This window comes from Phaenicophaeus curvirostris, chromosome 27, assembly GCF_032191515.1.
Source record: "Phaenicophaeus curvirostris isolate KB17595 chromosome 27, BPBGC_Pcur_1.0, whole genome shotgun sequence".
Taxonomy (NCBI): domain Eukaryota; kingdom Metazoa; phylum Chordata; class Aves; order Cuculiformes; family Cuculidae; genus Phaenicophaeus; species Phaenicophaeus curvirostris.
The window spans coordinates 4,685,658-4,702,486 of record NC_091418.1 but is presented as its reverse complement, the minus strand read 5'-3'; the positions used below and the strand labels follow the sequence as shown (position 1 = coordinate 4,702,486).

Sequence of the window (16,829 nt, the reverse complement as noted above, 5' to 3'; positions counted from 1 at the left end):
TGGCAGGTGTGGCTGTTAGCACAGGTCAGTTCATCACGCAGTGAATGACCTGAATTGGCAAAGAGCAGATTAGAGTCCTCGATTCCTAGTGTGTGGTTGAGTAATTCTCCATTCATCAGTTGACTGGAGCAGGAAAAGAATCTCTAATTGACCTTTCTGCTGAAAGTTATGATTTTTCCCCACTCTGGTGCGATGGGAGGAATTAGTGGTTGTCTCCTGGAGAGCGTAAGCTTGTCCTTACTTGATTTGTAGCACTGCAGAACTTTTATTCTGTGTAAATCAAGGCTTATTCGTCGGACAAAGCTTGAGGAGAGATTTATTTTACGTTAGATGATGGCAAAGTGGCTGAGGAATAAATACCTGTGTGTTTTTCTTTCTTCTTTTCGTAAGATGTAACAGTTACAAACGGAACAACAGAACTGCTTCACACTGAGCACATCTGGTACCCCAGAATACGAGAGGTAATGTAGGCGCAGCCTTTAGCTGTTGATCTCTGTGACTCCAGTTCCATCTCTCCCCTAACCATCTCTGTGTTCTCGTCTTTGAGTTGGTAATTTCCTTCTCCCGCTGCGATTTTCATTTGAGTAGATCCCCTCTGCTCATTTCATGAAAGCCTTCATCTTTTCAGCGTGTTCATGGCTGGATGCAAGGACAAGGAGTTAGTTACCACATGCCAAAAAGATGCGCAGTAAAAAGGCACAAGCGAGACAAACGCTCTTCTTGTAAGATTTTGCGATTTGTGCTCACTGGTAGCAGTTCAGCTGCTGCCACTGCTCACTAGGCTGTCCCGTGGAAGGTAAATGCGTAGTGAGCAAATCTCTCATCCCTAGGGGTCTGAAGTTGGAGACTATGCCGGTAAGGCTCTTCCAAGAGACTTGCTGAAACGTGACCGACCCCTTCTCCACTCGCAGCGCTGCGGTCTGGCTGTCGGCACGCTCTGTGCTGCGGAGCCCGGATGAGGGTTGTGCCCAGGCGTCCCAGCAGTGTATAGATAGCATAGTCCAAATTAAAAAAGCGTGTGTCATGGAATTTATCTCCCATCCCGTTGCTTTGGGCTGCAAACCTTTTTTTTTAATTAAAAACAACCCCTCTCTCTTCCCCATGTTCAAACCATAGCTACATCCTGCCAAGAGCCCTGCAGCCAAGAGGGCTGACAGTCTCCTGAGACCACAACGCTGCTCTATACCAGCTTCTAAGGAGCATTTGTGAACAGTGCAGCACACACTCTGCCCCTAGGAGCTAGGAGCATCACCTCCGTGGCGCCACCAACCCTTGCCGGTTCGATCTGAGAGCTTAAAGGTTAGCCTGGAACCCAGGTCTCCTGTCTGACAGTGTGATGTGCTATCCACACAACTACCGGACTGGCCCACTGGTCTGTTTGTGGAATAGTTTTGTGGAGAAAACCATAAGTGTTATGCTTAAGCGATAATCAGTCACTTAAAACATAATGAGCTGTTTTATGACGAAAAGTTTGCTGAGTTCTTCTGTGTCGCTGAGTTCTTTTTAACTGAAGTTTGTAATCCAGAGCAGAAAAATAGACGTTTTGCAGTCGCCTGCGAGATTTGACTGAACTATCTCTTTCCCCCGTTCTTGTGTGTTCAGATCCAAGGTGCTATCATCATGTCCTCCTTGATAGAAGTGGTGATTGGTTTGCTCGGCCTTCCTGGCGCGCTGCTGCGATATATTGGACCTCTGACCATCACGCCAACCGTGGCTCTCATCGGCCTCTCCGGTTTCCAAGCTGCTGGAGAAAGAGCAGGCAAACACTGGGGTATCGCTATGTTGTAAGTACTGCTGGGGGCTCTTGGCCTAAGGAACTCATCATGCAGGAATTATGGAGTGCCAGGAATAAGCCAGGGTCTGCTCGGTTGCCAGAGGTAGCGTTGAAGACCTCCCAGCGTGGAGAAACGGCGCGTGCCGGAGCATGAGTGAGTGTGGATGGGGTCAGCTGGAAGTCTGGGAATAAAGACTCAGGAAGAGGAGGAAGGAGAAGGCAACAGCTGAATGTGAGGTGTGGAGGGCAGGGAATTTTATAAAACTGTAGTTGGTCTGGGAGCTGTTGGCTCAATCTGATTTAATGCCATAGGAAAGGTGATTTAGCAAATCATGGGTTGTTTAGCCTGGAGAAGAGGAGGCTGAGGGGAGACCTCATTGCTCTCTGCAACTCCCTGAGAGGAGGTTGTGGAGAGGAGGGAGCTGGGCTCTTCTCCCAAGGGACAGGGGACAGGACGAGAGAGAATGGCCTCAAGCTCCACCAGGGGAGGTTCAGGCTGGACATGAGGAAAAAATATTTCAGGGAAAGGGTGATTGATCCCTGGCAGAGGCTGCCCAGGGAGGGGGTTGAGTCCCCTTCCCTGGAGGGGTTTAAGGGACGGGTGGACGAGGCGCTGAGGGACATGGTTTGGTGACTGATGGGAAGGGTTGGACTCGATGATCTGGTGGGTCTCTTCCAACCTGGTGATTCTATGATTCTATGAAAATACCAGAGAGATTGCTGGACAACTTGTATTTCTGTTTTTATGGTGCTGTGGTGGGTGGTTGTTATTCTGCAAAACCCAGCAAATGCCATTGGTAGTAGCAGTCCAGTTGTCATTATTATTGGTTTGCTTACCCATAGCCAAGAGAAATTTCTATGGCAGAGAGCACATGTATTTCGGTGAATACTGATAAGGCATAAGTGGACAGATTTCTGTTTAGTAGCTAAAAAGGCTTTTAGAGGAAATTTCAGGGCATAATGCGTGTGCTTTTGTAGGTGTTGGTGCCAGGGAAATTAAAGAATTGAGATGAGGGATATGAAAGGGAATAACTGAGAAACATGAAATGAAGAGAAGACAAAACATTCCTGTGAGATGATGTGGATAACCAGAAAATAGGATGGAACCCACATTTTAGGTAGAAGGAAACTGGCTGAAGCAGTTGCTGCTTTCAGTGTACAGTGACCAACTTTTCCAGCGGAAGGAATGACTTGATGAGATCAGATTCTGATCTAATCTGTTTGCACAGTACTTTGAACTTGTAAAGTATTCTGTAAGTGCAGCTTATGATGAAGAGGGCTGTTTAATTCACTTTTATCTTGGATGTTAGCACCGTGGATGTTTTTGTAGCTCTGTTACGTTGAGCAGCTGACCCAAAGGACAAATATCCTGTGAAACAGTCCTGACTAATGTTAAATCGGTCAAGACCTTTGGTGAACTGGACAGGGGAACGTGTCATTGAAGGTGAGATTTTGTAGGTGGAAACAAATCAGTTAAGGAACAGCATTTAAATGCTATCGAGGCAGTAAGCATTTCTGCTTCTGCCATGCAAAAATGCACACGAGATTGTTGAAAAGAGCTCCCTAGCCATGGAGAGCCTCTCAGCAGCCCGTGATCCCTACAGGATGGGGCACTTGAAATTGTCTTGACTGTTGTGATGAGATAAAAATGCTGCGGCACTATCTCGCGCAGCAGAATAACGCCTGGTAGGAGCCGTTGCCCTCTATTAACCACAGGTGCTGTTTGACCTGACTTTCCATTTCCCAAACACTTCTCTGGCCTCGCTTGTTCTGCAGGTGCAGGGCTGAAATCATTTAATCCATGAAACCTGTCGTGTCTTTAAAGAGGGGGAATTACTCCTGAATTGGTCTTTGCCTGTTTGGTGAACAAAGCTGTTGTGTTGGCATTGAAAGGTCTGGTAGCGCTTACGGAATGGCAGCTGAGTAATTACAAAAAATATCAATTATTACAGTATTTACAGCTCTCTCCTAAATAAATAGGAACACAGAGGCCCCTGTCCTCACAGCTGACGGGGCTGGGGAGCTGCTGGGAGGGACTGGAGCCCATTTTTCCTTAATAGACTTTGGGAGAGAAGCCAGAATGTTTCCTGGATGCAAGGAAAAGGTGCCTTTGCTATTTGAGTGTAGTCAGGGTGAAGTCTCTAAATGACACCCTTCTTGTGCAGAGCTGGAGACGCAGGGAGAATAAAGCTCTCTTTTGTTTCTTCCAGCCTGAAACTGAGCCTGGACAGAAAAAAGGGAGAGAGGCTTAAAATCCGCCTCTTTTTCTAAGTCAGCTGATAAAAACATAATCTCAAATTTCGGAAAAGCTTTGCTTCTTCAGATGCTTGACTCTTTGTGCAGCTCTCTGACAGCAGCTGCTTCCAAACTGAGCAACCTGCCCTGACTTTTTAGTTTTAACTGCAGTGGGAATTTCATTTAATTTTTAACATATAGAGGAGCTTAGTTTTGACAAGGAGGGAAAATATATAATACTTGAGGATTTAAAAACTGTAATAAACTGGGTTACTGGTGAGCTGCAGTCGAATGGGATCTCAGAGGTTTGGGGGGCTCTGTTCTGCTTGATGCGGAAAGGTGCATATACAAAAAAAAAATAGAGGTTCTCAAGAATTGAAGAAAGAATTGAGTTTTATACTTTGAAATGTGAAAAGTGCACTGTGCCAGCCTCCAGTTTGCCTGGTTCTCCCCATTCCCATTAGCAACCTTTGTGCTTCAGGTGCCGAGCAGACCTGGACACGCAGGTAGAGTTTGAGTTGGAGCAAGCAGCGCAGCGTGGCTCGGTGCTAAGAAGACCTTCCTTCAGTCTGATTTGTTTTCCTGCTCCGTTCACCCGTGTGCTGCTGGCTGGTTTTGCAGCGATTTAGAATGCAAATTGCGTTGGTTTCTGTTTCATGCAATAATCACAGAATCACAGGCTGGTTTGGATTGGAAAGGACCTCAAAGCCCATCCAATTCCAACCCCGTGCCATGGGCAGGGACACCTCCCACTGGATCAGGGGCTCCAAGCCTCATTGAACACCTCCAGCGATGGAGCAACCACCCTGGGCAACCTGGGCCAGGTCCTCCCCACCCTCATTGTAAGAAATTCCTTCCTAATGTCTAATTTAATCTTCCCCCTTCCAATTTAAAGCCATCCCCCCTCATCCTATCACTCCATGCCTTTGTAAAAAGTCCCTCCCCAGCTTTCCTGCAGCCCCTTTCAGCACTGGACGCTGCTCTGAGGTCTCCCTGAAGCCTTCTCTTCTCCAGGCTGAACAAGCCCAACTCTCTCAGCCTGTCCTTATAGCAGAGGTTCTTCTTCTTGGCCTCCTCTGGGTTTGCTCCAACAGTTCCATGTCCTTACGTCGGGGATTCCAGAACTGGACGCAGGACTCCCGTGTGGGGTCACAAGAGTGGAGTGGAAAAGCAGAATCCCCTCCCTTGCCCTGCTGGCCACGCTGCTTTTGATTCAGCCCAGGATATGATTTGCCTTCTGAGCTGTGACCACACATTGCTGGCTCATGTGGAGCTTCTCTAATAAATTGTTTAAAAGAAAGTCTCTTATGATGCCTTGTCTCGTGCTAAATTTAAAATGTACATTTATGTTTCTGTCTGCAGAACCTGAGCAGGTTTGGGCCAAGGAGGATTTTTATCACAGTGATGCTAATGATGTGTCTCTCTTGTCCCACCTCCCTCCTTTTTTTCTCAGGACTATTTTTCTAGTGTTGTTGTTTTCCCAGTATGCCCGAAATGTCAAATTTCCCCTCCCCATTTACAAGTCCAAGAAAGGATGGACAGCGTACAGGCTGCAGCTCTTCAAGATGTTCCCTGTGAGTAGTTGAACTTGTTCCTCCGTTGGCAAAAAACCCCTAATTTGTGTTTTGGGGATATTTCTCTTGTTTTTTATTTTTCTTCATGGTGCAGTAGAGCATGAAGGTGACATCAGTATTTAAATGGCTTTATGGGGAACTTAATTCACTGGCTCCTTCGCCGGAGGAAAGAGTCTCAAATCCATCTCTGATGAAGAGTTGGGGTCATGGAAGGAGGGGAGGGAGGAAAGAGGAAGGTGATTTGATGCAGGCAGTGAAAGCCTAAACTGATCTCACCAAAAAGGAGTGGCAAGATCATTATCTTCTCATATGATGAAAGCTCCGTTCTCCCCTGTGAAAGGCTTCTTTTTATTTCTTTGGTAAAACTGAGACTAATTCTCTCGGTTGTGTAGGTGCCCATTTGGAAGCTTTCCCGTTTGTTAGGGGAGAGAATTGCTCGCTCGTCTTCTAAAGCTTTTGTAACAGAGGCTGGGGGAGAAATGCCTGATGGATCTGTTACAGGATTTACCGCTTGTTCAGACTTAGAATATCCCTTAGGATCAAGGCATTTATGTGTGCGATGCTCTATGCAGGAGCTCTTTGCTCTTGATGAATGTTGCCAGTGATGGGTTATTTTAAACAACTTTTTCTCTCCTCTTTCGCAGATTATCTTGGCTATTTTGGTGTCGTGGTTGCTTTGCTTCATTTTCACTGTCACAGACGTCTTTCCCCCCGACAGTTCGAAGTACGGCTTCTACGCTCGCACAGATGCCCGACGGGGAGTGCTGTTGGTAGCTCCGTGGTTCAAGGTTCCCTATCCTTGTAAGTGGGTCTGGATTTAAAGGCTGATTTCCTAAGAGCAAGCTTGTGAGCATCATTCCTATTGCCTATTCCTATCCCCTCTCTTGCCCTGCTGGTCCCACTCCTTTGGATGCAGCTCAGGATGTGGTTGGTATTCTGGGCTACAAGCTCAACTTGAGCTTCTCAACCCCCAGCACCCCAAAATCCGTCTCTTCAGGACTGCTCTCAATCCATTCTCTTCCCAGCCTGTGATTTGATACCTTAATGTCTCGCGTAAGAAAGACCCAAGTCTCTGAAACTTGAATTTGTAGGAGGCACTTGCAGGGTTTATCTAGGTAACTCTTGACTTCTAATAACAGTGTGTGACTAGGTGCGTAATGTGGATTTTCAGGGAATGGTTGATTTATCTGCGTTTGCCAATACTGTAATCAGCTTCTGTTAATGTTATAGACTAATAAGGATGGGTTATTATAATTCCTGTAGAGCTACTGAAGTCATTGATTCTCATTATCTGATAAATCAGTATCGTGTGGAGTTTATTCCAGCTTAACACACTTCCCTGCCCCAAACACACCCTCTTAGGACCTGGGCTGATGGGAGAGTGCCAGTCAGTGCTTATCAGGGGACAAAAAAATATATACAAGGGAATGCAACACGCTTTAGATGACATCTTGGATGTTTGCGTTGTTTTGGGGTCACCTCTAAGCTTAAAGCTGCTCAGGGTTGTTGCTTGTGGCCACGAGAGTGAGTGGCACAACTGGGTCTGCCCCGAAATTAATGGAGCAATAACAGAACGATGTTCTGCAGGAACAGAACGAGGAATAGCACTGAACACACCATGAGGCACCTTCCTCGTGGTTTTCCGTGCTCTTTGCTTCTGATTAGTTCTAAAGCAGCGCTTGCGAGGTGTATAATGGAAGCTTTTGAGAAAGAAGAGGAGGAAACCACCTCCTCTCGAGGTCTCCACCTTGATTAGACCATTTGTGTTTGTGAAGCCTTGATCCTTCCCTGTTTGTGTGACTTAAAGTTCCTTTTGTTGCAAGGTCTCATCTATTTCAAAGAGAAAAAAGCATCAAGGCATCGCCTTGGGAAACTTGCCAAGCTTTTCTACAGGCGTAAACGAATCTTATTTTCTCTTCTACAAAAGTTTGGAGCTGGGAGGTGTTTGTGCAGTGAACTTAGCTGCTGGCTGGCCAGACTAAACTTGTAACCAAAGACTGAGTTTTCAGAGCAATAATAATTAAGCGGCATTCGCCTCACTGACCAGAATTGGTTTTCACAAGCAGTAGTTCAAATTCCTTCTTCTGAGCAGGAGGAATTTTTTTGGTGGGGTTTCGGGGGTTTTGGGTTCTTTCCAAGCGTGATCAAAGCAGTTGACGAGGCGCTTTCTCCTTTGCTCCTTTCATTGACTTGAACTTGCCAGACTGCGTTAACAGTGAAGGGAGTTTGTTGATTCCATTAACGATGAATAAATTGCTGCATGTTTTGATATCTGAATTGTTTTCTGTGGCACGAGAAGAGTTCAGTTTTCTTTTCTTCACAGTTCAGTGGGGGCTGCCAACAATTTCAGCCGCTGGAGTTATCGGGATGCTCAGCGCGGTCGTTGCAAGTATTATCGAATCCATAGGGGATTATTATGCCTGTGCCAGGTTGTCTTGTGCTCCTCCTCCACCTATTCATGCAATAAACAGGTATGGCAAAAAAAGAAATATTTGTCAGTGTCTTAAACTGCTTTTTTTTACTATTTTTAGTGTTTTCCCTTGCGATAAGGCAGGAGCGTGTTCTGTCTTTGAATGTTCAGTTGGTCAAACAAAAGCGCTGAGGGTCTGGAATACAAACTGCAGTTGTTACTTTGAATTGTTTTGTTGCAAATGTGGCGTTGGAAGCTTATTCCTGTTCCTACCAGAGTTCCTGGAGGTTAATAAAATACAGGTTCTGTAGGGACACAGCTCTGAATCAGTCCTGGAATCAGGGTAGCTGCTCAAAGCCACCTGAAATGCAAATTCGGAAGCAAAGAGCAGTGCTAAGCATGACTTGAATTGTTTTGTAATTCTCTCGTTTTAAGAGTGGGTGTCTGAGACAGAAAACGGAACTCGGGTTGGTTTTCTAAGTGTGTCAGAGCTTGAAACATGAATCATAATAATTCATGTGGGACAGACGGCTTCACAGACAGACATAAAGCACCATTAGTGAGTCAGTGCTAATACAAGTTTGTCTGCTTTTTCTGTTTGTGATTTACAGAGGGATTTTTATTGAGGGTCTCTCGTGTGTTCTGGATGGAGTATTTGGGACAGGGAATGGGTCCACTTCTTCCAGCCCCAACATTGGTGTCTTGGGCATCACTAAGGTAGGTGCTTTAACTTGCTGGTGCAGTGACTGGAGTATTTGATCTCCTCTGGTGGATGGTTTGTGTCATTTCATGTTTCACAGCACGATCCTCTTCCAGGAAACCATACAACTTAGTGCATCATGCAGATAAACTTCACCCAGCGTTCTGAATTTCCCTAACTTTGTACCATTGTCTGATGGAAAAGCATTCTAGATAAGGACCTTAAAAATAAGATTTTTGTTCCATGTAAAGCCTCCATAAAGCAGCTGGTGCCAAATAAGCTCTCACTTTGAAAATTCCAGGCGTTCCAAGGCTCTGGAGTGTTTGGAGCTGAGGCATAAACACTGAACTGTATAGAATCATAGAATCACCAGGTTGGAAAAGACCCACTGGATCATCGAGTCCAACCGTTCCCATCAATCACTAACCCATGTCCCTCAGCACCTCATCCACCCATCCCTTAAACCCCTCCAGGGAAGGTGACTCAACCCCCTCCCTGGGCAGCCTCGGACAGGGACCAATCACCCTTTCCATGAAAAATTTCTTATATCTAGTCTGACCCTCTCCTGGTGGAGCTTGAGGCCATTCCCTCTCGTCCTGTCCCCTGTCCCTTGGGAGAAGAGCCCAGCTCCCTCTCCACAACCTCCTCTCAGGGAGTTGCAGAGAGCAATGAGGTCTCCCCTCAGCCTCCTCTTCTCCGGGCTAAACACCCCCAGCTCTCTCAGACGCTCCTCGCAATCCTTGTTCTCCAGCCCCCTCACCAGCTTCGTTGCTCTTCTCTGGACTCACTCCAGAGCCTCAACATCCTTCTTGTGGTGAGGGGCCAGAACTGACCCCAGGATTCGAGGAGCGGTCTCCCCAGGGCCGAGTCCAGAGGGAGAAGAACCTCCCTGGCCCTGCTGGCCACGCCGTGTCTGATCCAAGCCAAGATGCCCTTGGCCTTCTTGGTCCCCTGGGCCCCTGCTGGCTCCTGTTCAACCAACACCCCCAGGTCCTTCTCCTCCAGGCAGTTTCCAGCCAGACTTCTCCTAGTCTGGAGCTGCTCAGGGTTGTTGTGCCCCAAGTGCAGGACCCGCCATTTGGCCTCATTAAACCTCATCCCGTTGGTCTCAGCCCATGGATCCAGCCTGTTCAGATCCCTTTGGAGCCTCCTGACCCTCCAGCAGATCCAGCTTCCACCCAGCTCAGTGTCATCCACAAACTTGCTCAGGGTGCACTTGATGCCTCCATCCAGGTCATTGATAAAGACACTGAACAGGGTTGGACCCAGCACTGAGCCCTGGGGAGCCGATGCTCTCCTGGATGTCTTGGCTCTGAAAGCATCGCTAGCGAACTGACTGTTTTTAATGTCTCACACGATGAAATACAGCCTGTGGTCCTTGGGTTTTATCTACGTCTGTGCTAGGACATGATGCTGACAAGCCTGCGACAAGAGCTGCTACCAAGGTAAATTCCAAGTTACAGGTACCCTAAATATTTATTTCCATCATGACAGGTGTTTAAGGCTCTGAGCATGTTTAGGGGATTAGGATTGTTACTCAGCAAAATATATAAGCACCTGAGGGATTCCTTTGTTCACGTGCAGAGCTGAATGTGTGCTGGAACGCTTTGCTGAACCAGGAGACCTTGCGCTGCACATAGATCTGCTTGATATTGTTAATTTAACCTTGATAAGCAACATCAACAGATAAGAAATAGCCACATCTTTTTGTGTATTTTGCTTGGAAGCCATAAATCTACTTTATGAGTACAAGATAGAAAATGTCTGCTCTCCCCTTCCAGTAACTCATCCCTCCGACTGCATCCAGTACAGAGGATGAATTTATCTTCAGCCAATTTTTTCTACACAAAGGATGATTCTTTTTGGGTTCAGGGTGGAATAGAAACACTGACAGCACCACCTGCTGTTGCTACAAGTCCTCATTCAGCTGCTGATGGAAATTTCCTAAAAGAAGATTTGATTAGGAAAATCCTCAAAGGAAGGTTTATTCTGTTCTGCTCCCTTTCTGTTGGTGCTTCGCAGGATTTGATGTGAATTAACAACACTTTTTTTATTAACAGTTGGCAGAAAGGAGTGTACAGTTTGCTTTGGAGCAGCAGAAGAGGCCTGTTAGACTGGCAGCTGTCAGGGAACAGCAGTGACTACGTGATAAAAATCAAACTTTGAGGGATTTAGCTTGGATTTATAGCTAAGTACAGGTTGATGGAACCACCAAGATGACATATTGACCATGAAAATGTTATAAAAACTGAATTTTGAGGGATTTAGCTTGGATTTATGGTCAAGAAAAGGTTGGTAGGACCATAAAGACTCCATATTGACCATGAGAACATCATCCTAACCCAATTTTGAGGCATTTAGCTTGGATTTACGGCCCAGAAGAGGTTGATAGAACCACCAGGACTCCATATTGGCCATGGAAACGTCATAAAAACCTAATTTTCAGATATTTAGGTTGGATTTGTGGTTCAATAGAGGCTCTGTGATGGTTGTGCCTTACCCAGGATGGCACGGCTGGTGGCAATGCTCCAGGGCATTGTGCTGTTTTCCTGTCTGAGTACTCATTCCTAAAAGTCCACCACTTTTTCAACTGCAATTTATATCAAAACAGATCTTTGGCGTGTTTATTTGCTGTTTATTTCAGAAATTTTCAGTGCTCACAAGCAAGGCCTCTGTAATCCTGAGGGTCCCGTGCAGCATCAGAAAAGGCATTTACTTCCCTGAAATCAATATCTTTATAGTTAGAATTTAAATTTGAGGCTTCAACTGGATGTAAGCACTGCAAAATCTGTGAGCTGGTCTGTCAGCAAGTTGTTTGATGAGGGGAAAATCAGTTAAATCGCATTAGTTGGGGTGAAAGTGTCGGCAGTGTAGCCATCGTGTTGGTGATGAAATGAAGGCTCCTGTAATGGATGAGGCACCAAAATAATCACTTCGGGCATGTGTAGGAGTGAAGATAAGTACAAAGAACAGAGGAGGGGGCAAGCCGACTGAACATGAGCCAGCAGTGGCCCAGGGGGCCAAGAAGGCCAAGAGCATCTTGGCTTGGATCAGACACGGCGTGGCCAGCAGGGCCAGGGAGGTTCTTCTCCCGCTGGACTCGGCCCTGGGGAGACCGCTCCTCGAATCCTGGGGTCAGTTCTGGCCCCTCAGCACAAGAAGGATGTTGAGGCTCTGGAGCGAGTCCAGAGAAGAGCAACGAAGCTGGGGAAGGGGCTGGAGAACAAGGATTGCGAGGAGCGTCTGAGAGAGCTGGGGGTGTTTATCCTGGAGAAGAGGAGGCTGAGGGGAGACCTCATTGCTCTCTGCAACTCCCTGAGAGGAGGTTGTGGAGAGGAGGGAGCTGGGCTCTTCTCCCAAGGGACAGGGGACAGGACGAGAGGGAATGGCCTCAAGCTCCGCCAGGGGAGGTTTCGGCTGAACTGGTGGGTCTCTTCCAACCTGGTGATTCTATGATTCTGTGATGCTAACTTCTGTTGGTTTTTTAGGGAGCAGATTTCCTGGTCTGTGCCCCTCTCTGTAGGTGAACCCTTCTCCCTTGAAGTGGTGAAGAACATGGGGGAAAGAAGCACTTGTACTCTGAATGTGCCTAGTGTACCTTTTTTTCTTATTTCACTCAGTCACACGCAATTAATGAATTAATATCTACTTCTCTTTGAAGCTTCATACTGTGTAACAGGAGACCTAGCTTTGCTGGAAATCACCTTTCCAGTGTAACAGGGATTTTTGTCCCTGGTGCACCTCTTCTGCAAGTATAACGTGATTAGAATATCAAACATCCAGGTTCTTCAACTTCTGCTGCATTACAGGGACAGAAATACTGCACCAAAGGCTAAATGCTTGAAACAGTCATGGGAAGGAGGTGCGGTTACTTGGTTTTGCAGTGTTAGCCCAGCCAGGATTTGCATATGAAGTGAATTCTGATCTCAAAGAAGGATGTTATAAAATCACTTGGTGGTCTCTGGCTAGAAAACCTGCATCTCCTCCCAGTGCGCTACTGGGCAGGTAACTTAACCCTCTGTTCCTGTTGAAAAGGACACATGGATCTAGGGTTTTTCCGTTTGCGTTACAATGGATCCGTTTGCCCTTCCTCCCCATTGTGATCTGTTTGATTTCTTCATTGTAGTATAGCATTCCGTGGTTATTGGGGCTATAGCTGTTGCAGGTGGCTTTAAAGATGTTAACAAAACCAAAATTAAATGGAGTTATGGTAGAATTAGAGTGTGGCCACGTTAGAGCTGAGCCCTCCAAGACCCGCAAAGGCTCTGCTGCCTGTTTTAGCACCACCGAAAACAAGCACAGAAGCTTGAAAAGAAGTGGCAAATGCAAACGAGAAGAGTAAAATAAAATGCAAGGTGTGAAGTTGGACCAAGCGTGGACTTTTCCCATTGTCCTCTCCTTTTTGTTCTCCTGCAGGTTGGAAGCCGCAGGGTTATTCAGTACGGGGCGGCCTTCATGCTCTTGCTTGGGATGGTCGGCAAGTTCAGCGCTCTCTTTGCGTCGCTGCCGGACCCCGTGCTTGGTGCCCTCTTCTGCACGCTCTTTGGTAACGTGGTTTTGCTCCTCTCTCTACTCCGTGCCTCTATCCTTTTACTCCAGTGCTGTGTTTACATCCATGTTGCTATTTTTTTTTTGAAGAAAAAGGCTATACAGAAGCTGAGACTTGGTTTGGTTTTCCCTTTAGGGATGATTACAGCTGTGGGTCTGTCTAACCTCCAGTTCATCGATTTAAATTCTTCCCGTAACCTGTTCGTACTTGGATTTTCCATTTTCTTCGGACTCGTCCTTCCAAGCTATCTCAAACAAAATCCGCTGGTCACTGGTACGTGTTTCCACTCATTGATGCGTAGTTCTACCTTGTACCCATATGCAAAGCACGTACAAGGCATAAATAGGAAAAAACCAAATTATTATGGAGGCAGTAAATGCTATGGAGGAGAACTAATTGAGATGTTGAATGGAACGTTGCGGTGGGAGACATCTGAATTTGTAAGTGAAGTTAGAAGAATAAAGGGAAACACCAAAGCAGAGCTTGGAAACTGGGAATTTGTTTCAGAACTGTGGGCGTGTGTTCTGAATTGGAGAAAACTCGTTGCAGACTGCGAGCCAGGTTATAGCGTTGGTGAATCCATAGAGAGTTTGTGGTCGTGGCACTGGGTGTCATCAGAAAGTTCTTTGCAGGAATCCTAAACTGCTTGGGCTGGAATTAACTCCCTTTTTTTTGATAGCTATTTCTTCTGAACCAGGTTTAAGAGTGTACCTACCATAAATTTGTTCAGAAAAGCAGATTATTCCAACAGAATTCAAGGATGATACATTAATAGTGTTCTTTCCTGAATGGGTGCTAGGAAGTCTGACCCATTTAAGAAGTCAAGGGATTATTTCAGTCCGTGTAATTTTACATTATGAACGTTTCTCCTTCTATTTTAACCATTTCTATCTGCAGTAAAAACTAAAACAGCAGTTCACGTAATTTTTATAAGCACCTGGACCTTCAGGGAGTTCCATTTTGGGAAAAAAGGGGTCTCCATGGTGTAAATGCTGAGGATGCTGATGTAGATTCTGGTGTAGATGCTGAAGATTCTGCATCTATTTCCACGCGGTTTTAAGGGTCCTATTTGAGCGAGTTCCTCAATGAACTCAGTAGAGTTTTCCTGGTTACCTGGCTGTAAATCAGTAGGATGTGCATGTGACACTAAAATTCAAATTCTAAATGCTTTTTTCCCCCTGATCTTACAGGAATAGCGGGCATTGATCAAGTGCTGAACGTTCTCCTCACCACAGCGATGTTCGTTGGGGGCTGCGTTGCGTTCATTTTGGATAATACCATTCCAGGTCAGCACGTGAACTTGTATTTGACGTGAAATCCTAACTGTCTTTCTGAGTGAAGTGAGCAGGAGATGAGCAGAGGTCGCTGCTTGTGCTGATGACTTCTCTTAACACCCAGAGCAGACCTTGCGTGTCTCGGTTCCCTTGAGAATCTCTGTCACAGTGTAGCCCCGACCCGGCTAGTTTCAGCAGCTAAAACTGTGCAGTTGGCTCTAAGTTTCCTTCCCCCCACCTCTAGGGAAAGGAAAATGAGAGGAAAAAGACTTGCAGGTTGGAAACTAAAGCTACAGCTTTAGTGGAATAATAATAATGATGAAAATAATCGGAAAGTAATTAAATATATGCAGCTGTATGAGATCGTGCCCCCACCCCTTGATGACTGCGCATCACCAGAGATGCTGTGGAGAAGAGACGAGGGAATGGGTCCATGGCTGGGAGGGAGCTAGGCTCAGGGACTGGATTCAGGGATCAGGAGCAGCAGATAGACGAGGTCCTCACTGGACGTGAGTCATTGTAGAAGAGGGATGAGATCCTCATGATACCTCAGGTTTATCCCAAGTGTGACGTGTATGGGATGGAACCCTCTGTTGGTCAGTTTGGGGTCACCTGTCCCACTCCTCCTTGCAGGTGCAGCCCTTTTTCTGCAGCTCGAGGATGGCTTTGGTTTCCATTGGAATAAGAATAAGCACTGGCCTTTCTGCATCCCAGTGCTCCGAGTGATCACTGGGAAAAACATGCAGTTAACTTTCAGGGAATGAAGTTATGTAGATGAGACTGAGTTAGAGTCACAAAACGGACTCTAATTTAACTCAAGCCACAGCAGTTTCTTTCACATTGAAGGTCTCCATCCTATTGAACGTGTAAAATAGCTGATAGAAGTCAAACCTTAACAGTCAGACTTTAAGACCCAAACCTCCTTCCATCTTTTTTGTGAAAGATTTTCCTCAACTTGCAGTTACAAAATAAATCAGAAAACAACCATCTCCAGTGAACATTTTCTTTACCTCTTTCTGCCTCTTTGAGGAGTCTAGAAGAGCTTTCCAGTGCTTTGCGGAACCGTTCTGAGGCTGGGGATTTTCTTTCTTCTCTTAACCTCTGTGTGTGTGTTTGCGTAACGATACCCTTGTATATTTTCTTTTTATTGTCACTTCTAGGAAGCCCTGAAGAAAGGGGAATCCGGAAATGGAAAAAAGGGGTTGGTAAAGGAAGCAAGTCGCTGGATGGCATGGAAACATATGATTTGCCTTTTGGCATGAACTTCATTAAAAAATACAGGTGTTTCAGCTTCCTGCCCATCAGCCCGACCTTCCTGGGTTACACGTGGAAAGGCTTCAGGAAAAGCAGTAGCTGCAGGAGTTCAGACGAAGACTCAGAAGCTACAGTATAGCCTTAGTTGAAATTATATTATCTAGTTGTAGTAAAAGATGTATTTGCAGTTTCTTGCTGATTAAGAAGCATTAAAATCTATGTTTTGTATATTCTGCATTGAAATTCTGGAGCCAGAGCTGAGACGGATTGAAAAAAAAAAAAAAAAATAAGAAAAAAAAAAAGCTTTCCTGCTGTGGGTGATGGTCCCAGATGTGGTGTCTCTGCCCAGCATGCAAATGCTCCGACTCCTAAAAGCTAGAGATACCTGCGCATCCAAGTCTGGCTGTTCCAAATGGGGCTCCGGTTCCGGAAGTCTGTAGGTGCTACTGGAAAACGTTGTTGTTGAGGTGATTTTATTGAAGGCACTGGTGGTGGCAACGTTCGCTACGCCAGGGGGTTGGAATTGGGGGTGGGTGGGTGGTGGGAGTTGACTTCTAGCCATGCCGGATCCCATAGGTATCGTTTGCTACTCACATTCCGTGTTTTTCAGCCTGTTGGAAACCAGATTGGGTTGATCGTTGCAAATCAGGAGAGTCATCTTGTATTTCCAGTGCTGTCAGACATCTGGGGTTCACACACGCGGCTCCTCTAACAGCTTTGCCCGTGAGTCTTCTGACAGTTCGGTGCCCTAGAAGGAATCCCACGTTTCATGTCGGTTCGCATTTTTGAACGTTTACTTTTTCTGTCCCCAGTTGTAGCCCCCAGGGCTGTTTTTCTTTGAAGGGACGCAGAGTTTTACAGAGATGGCAAACTCTTAACTTCCAGATGGGACCCATAACAGTTTTTACAGTGCAGTTCTTGTAGCCAGCAAGACTCCAGAACAAAAAAAGCCAATTTGTTGAGCAGTTCTAAGTAGTTGATGTCTGTAAATGTGCAGCTTTGCCTGCAGGGAGAGCCACGGGCCAGCTGGTTTGGATCTGTGGAGGGTTTTCTTGATGG

At 46.1% G+C, this 16,829-nt stretch overlaps 1 protein-coding gene across 2 annotated transcripts in view; it reads left to right on the top strand.

Moving 5' to 3' along the window:
- The window catches only part of SLC23A2 (solute carrier family 23 member 2), a 57,260-nt gene extending 41,005 nt beyond the window's left edge, over positions 1-16,255 (top strand). For both annotated transcript variants that reach the window (XM_069877728.1, XM_069877729.1), the window contains exons 7-16: positions 391-461; positions 1,603-1,784; positions 5,463-5,583; positions 6,228-6,384; positions 7,907-8,054; positions 8,605-8,710; positions 13,110-13,239; positions 13,378-13,515; positions 14,433-14,528; positions 15,677-16,255. In XM_069877728.1, coding sequence (XP_069733829.1) covers positions 391-461; positions 1,603-1,784; positions 5,463-5,583; positions 6,228-6,384; positions 7,907-8,054; positions 8,605-8,710; positions 13,110-13,239; positions 13,378-13,515; positions 14,433-14,528; positions 15,677-15,909 — 1,382 coding nt within the window. In that variant the 3' untranslated portion in view covers positions 15,910-16,255. The remainder of the gene's footprint in view (positions 1-390; positions 462-1,602; positions 1,785-5,462; positions 5,584-6,227; positions 6,385-7,906; positions 8,055-8,604; positions 8,711-13,109; positions 13,240-13,377; positions 13,516-14,432; positions 14,529-15,676) is intronic.
- Positions 16,256-16,829: the final 574 nt, after the last annotated feature.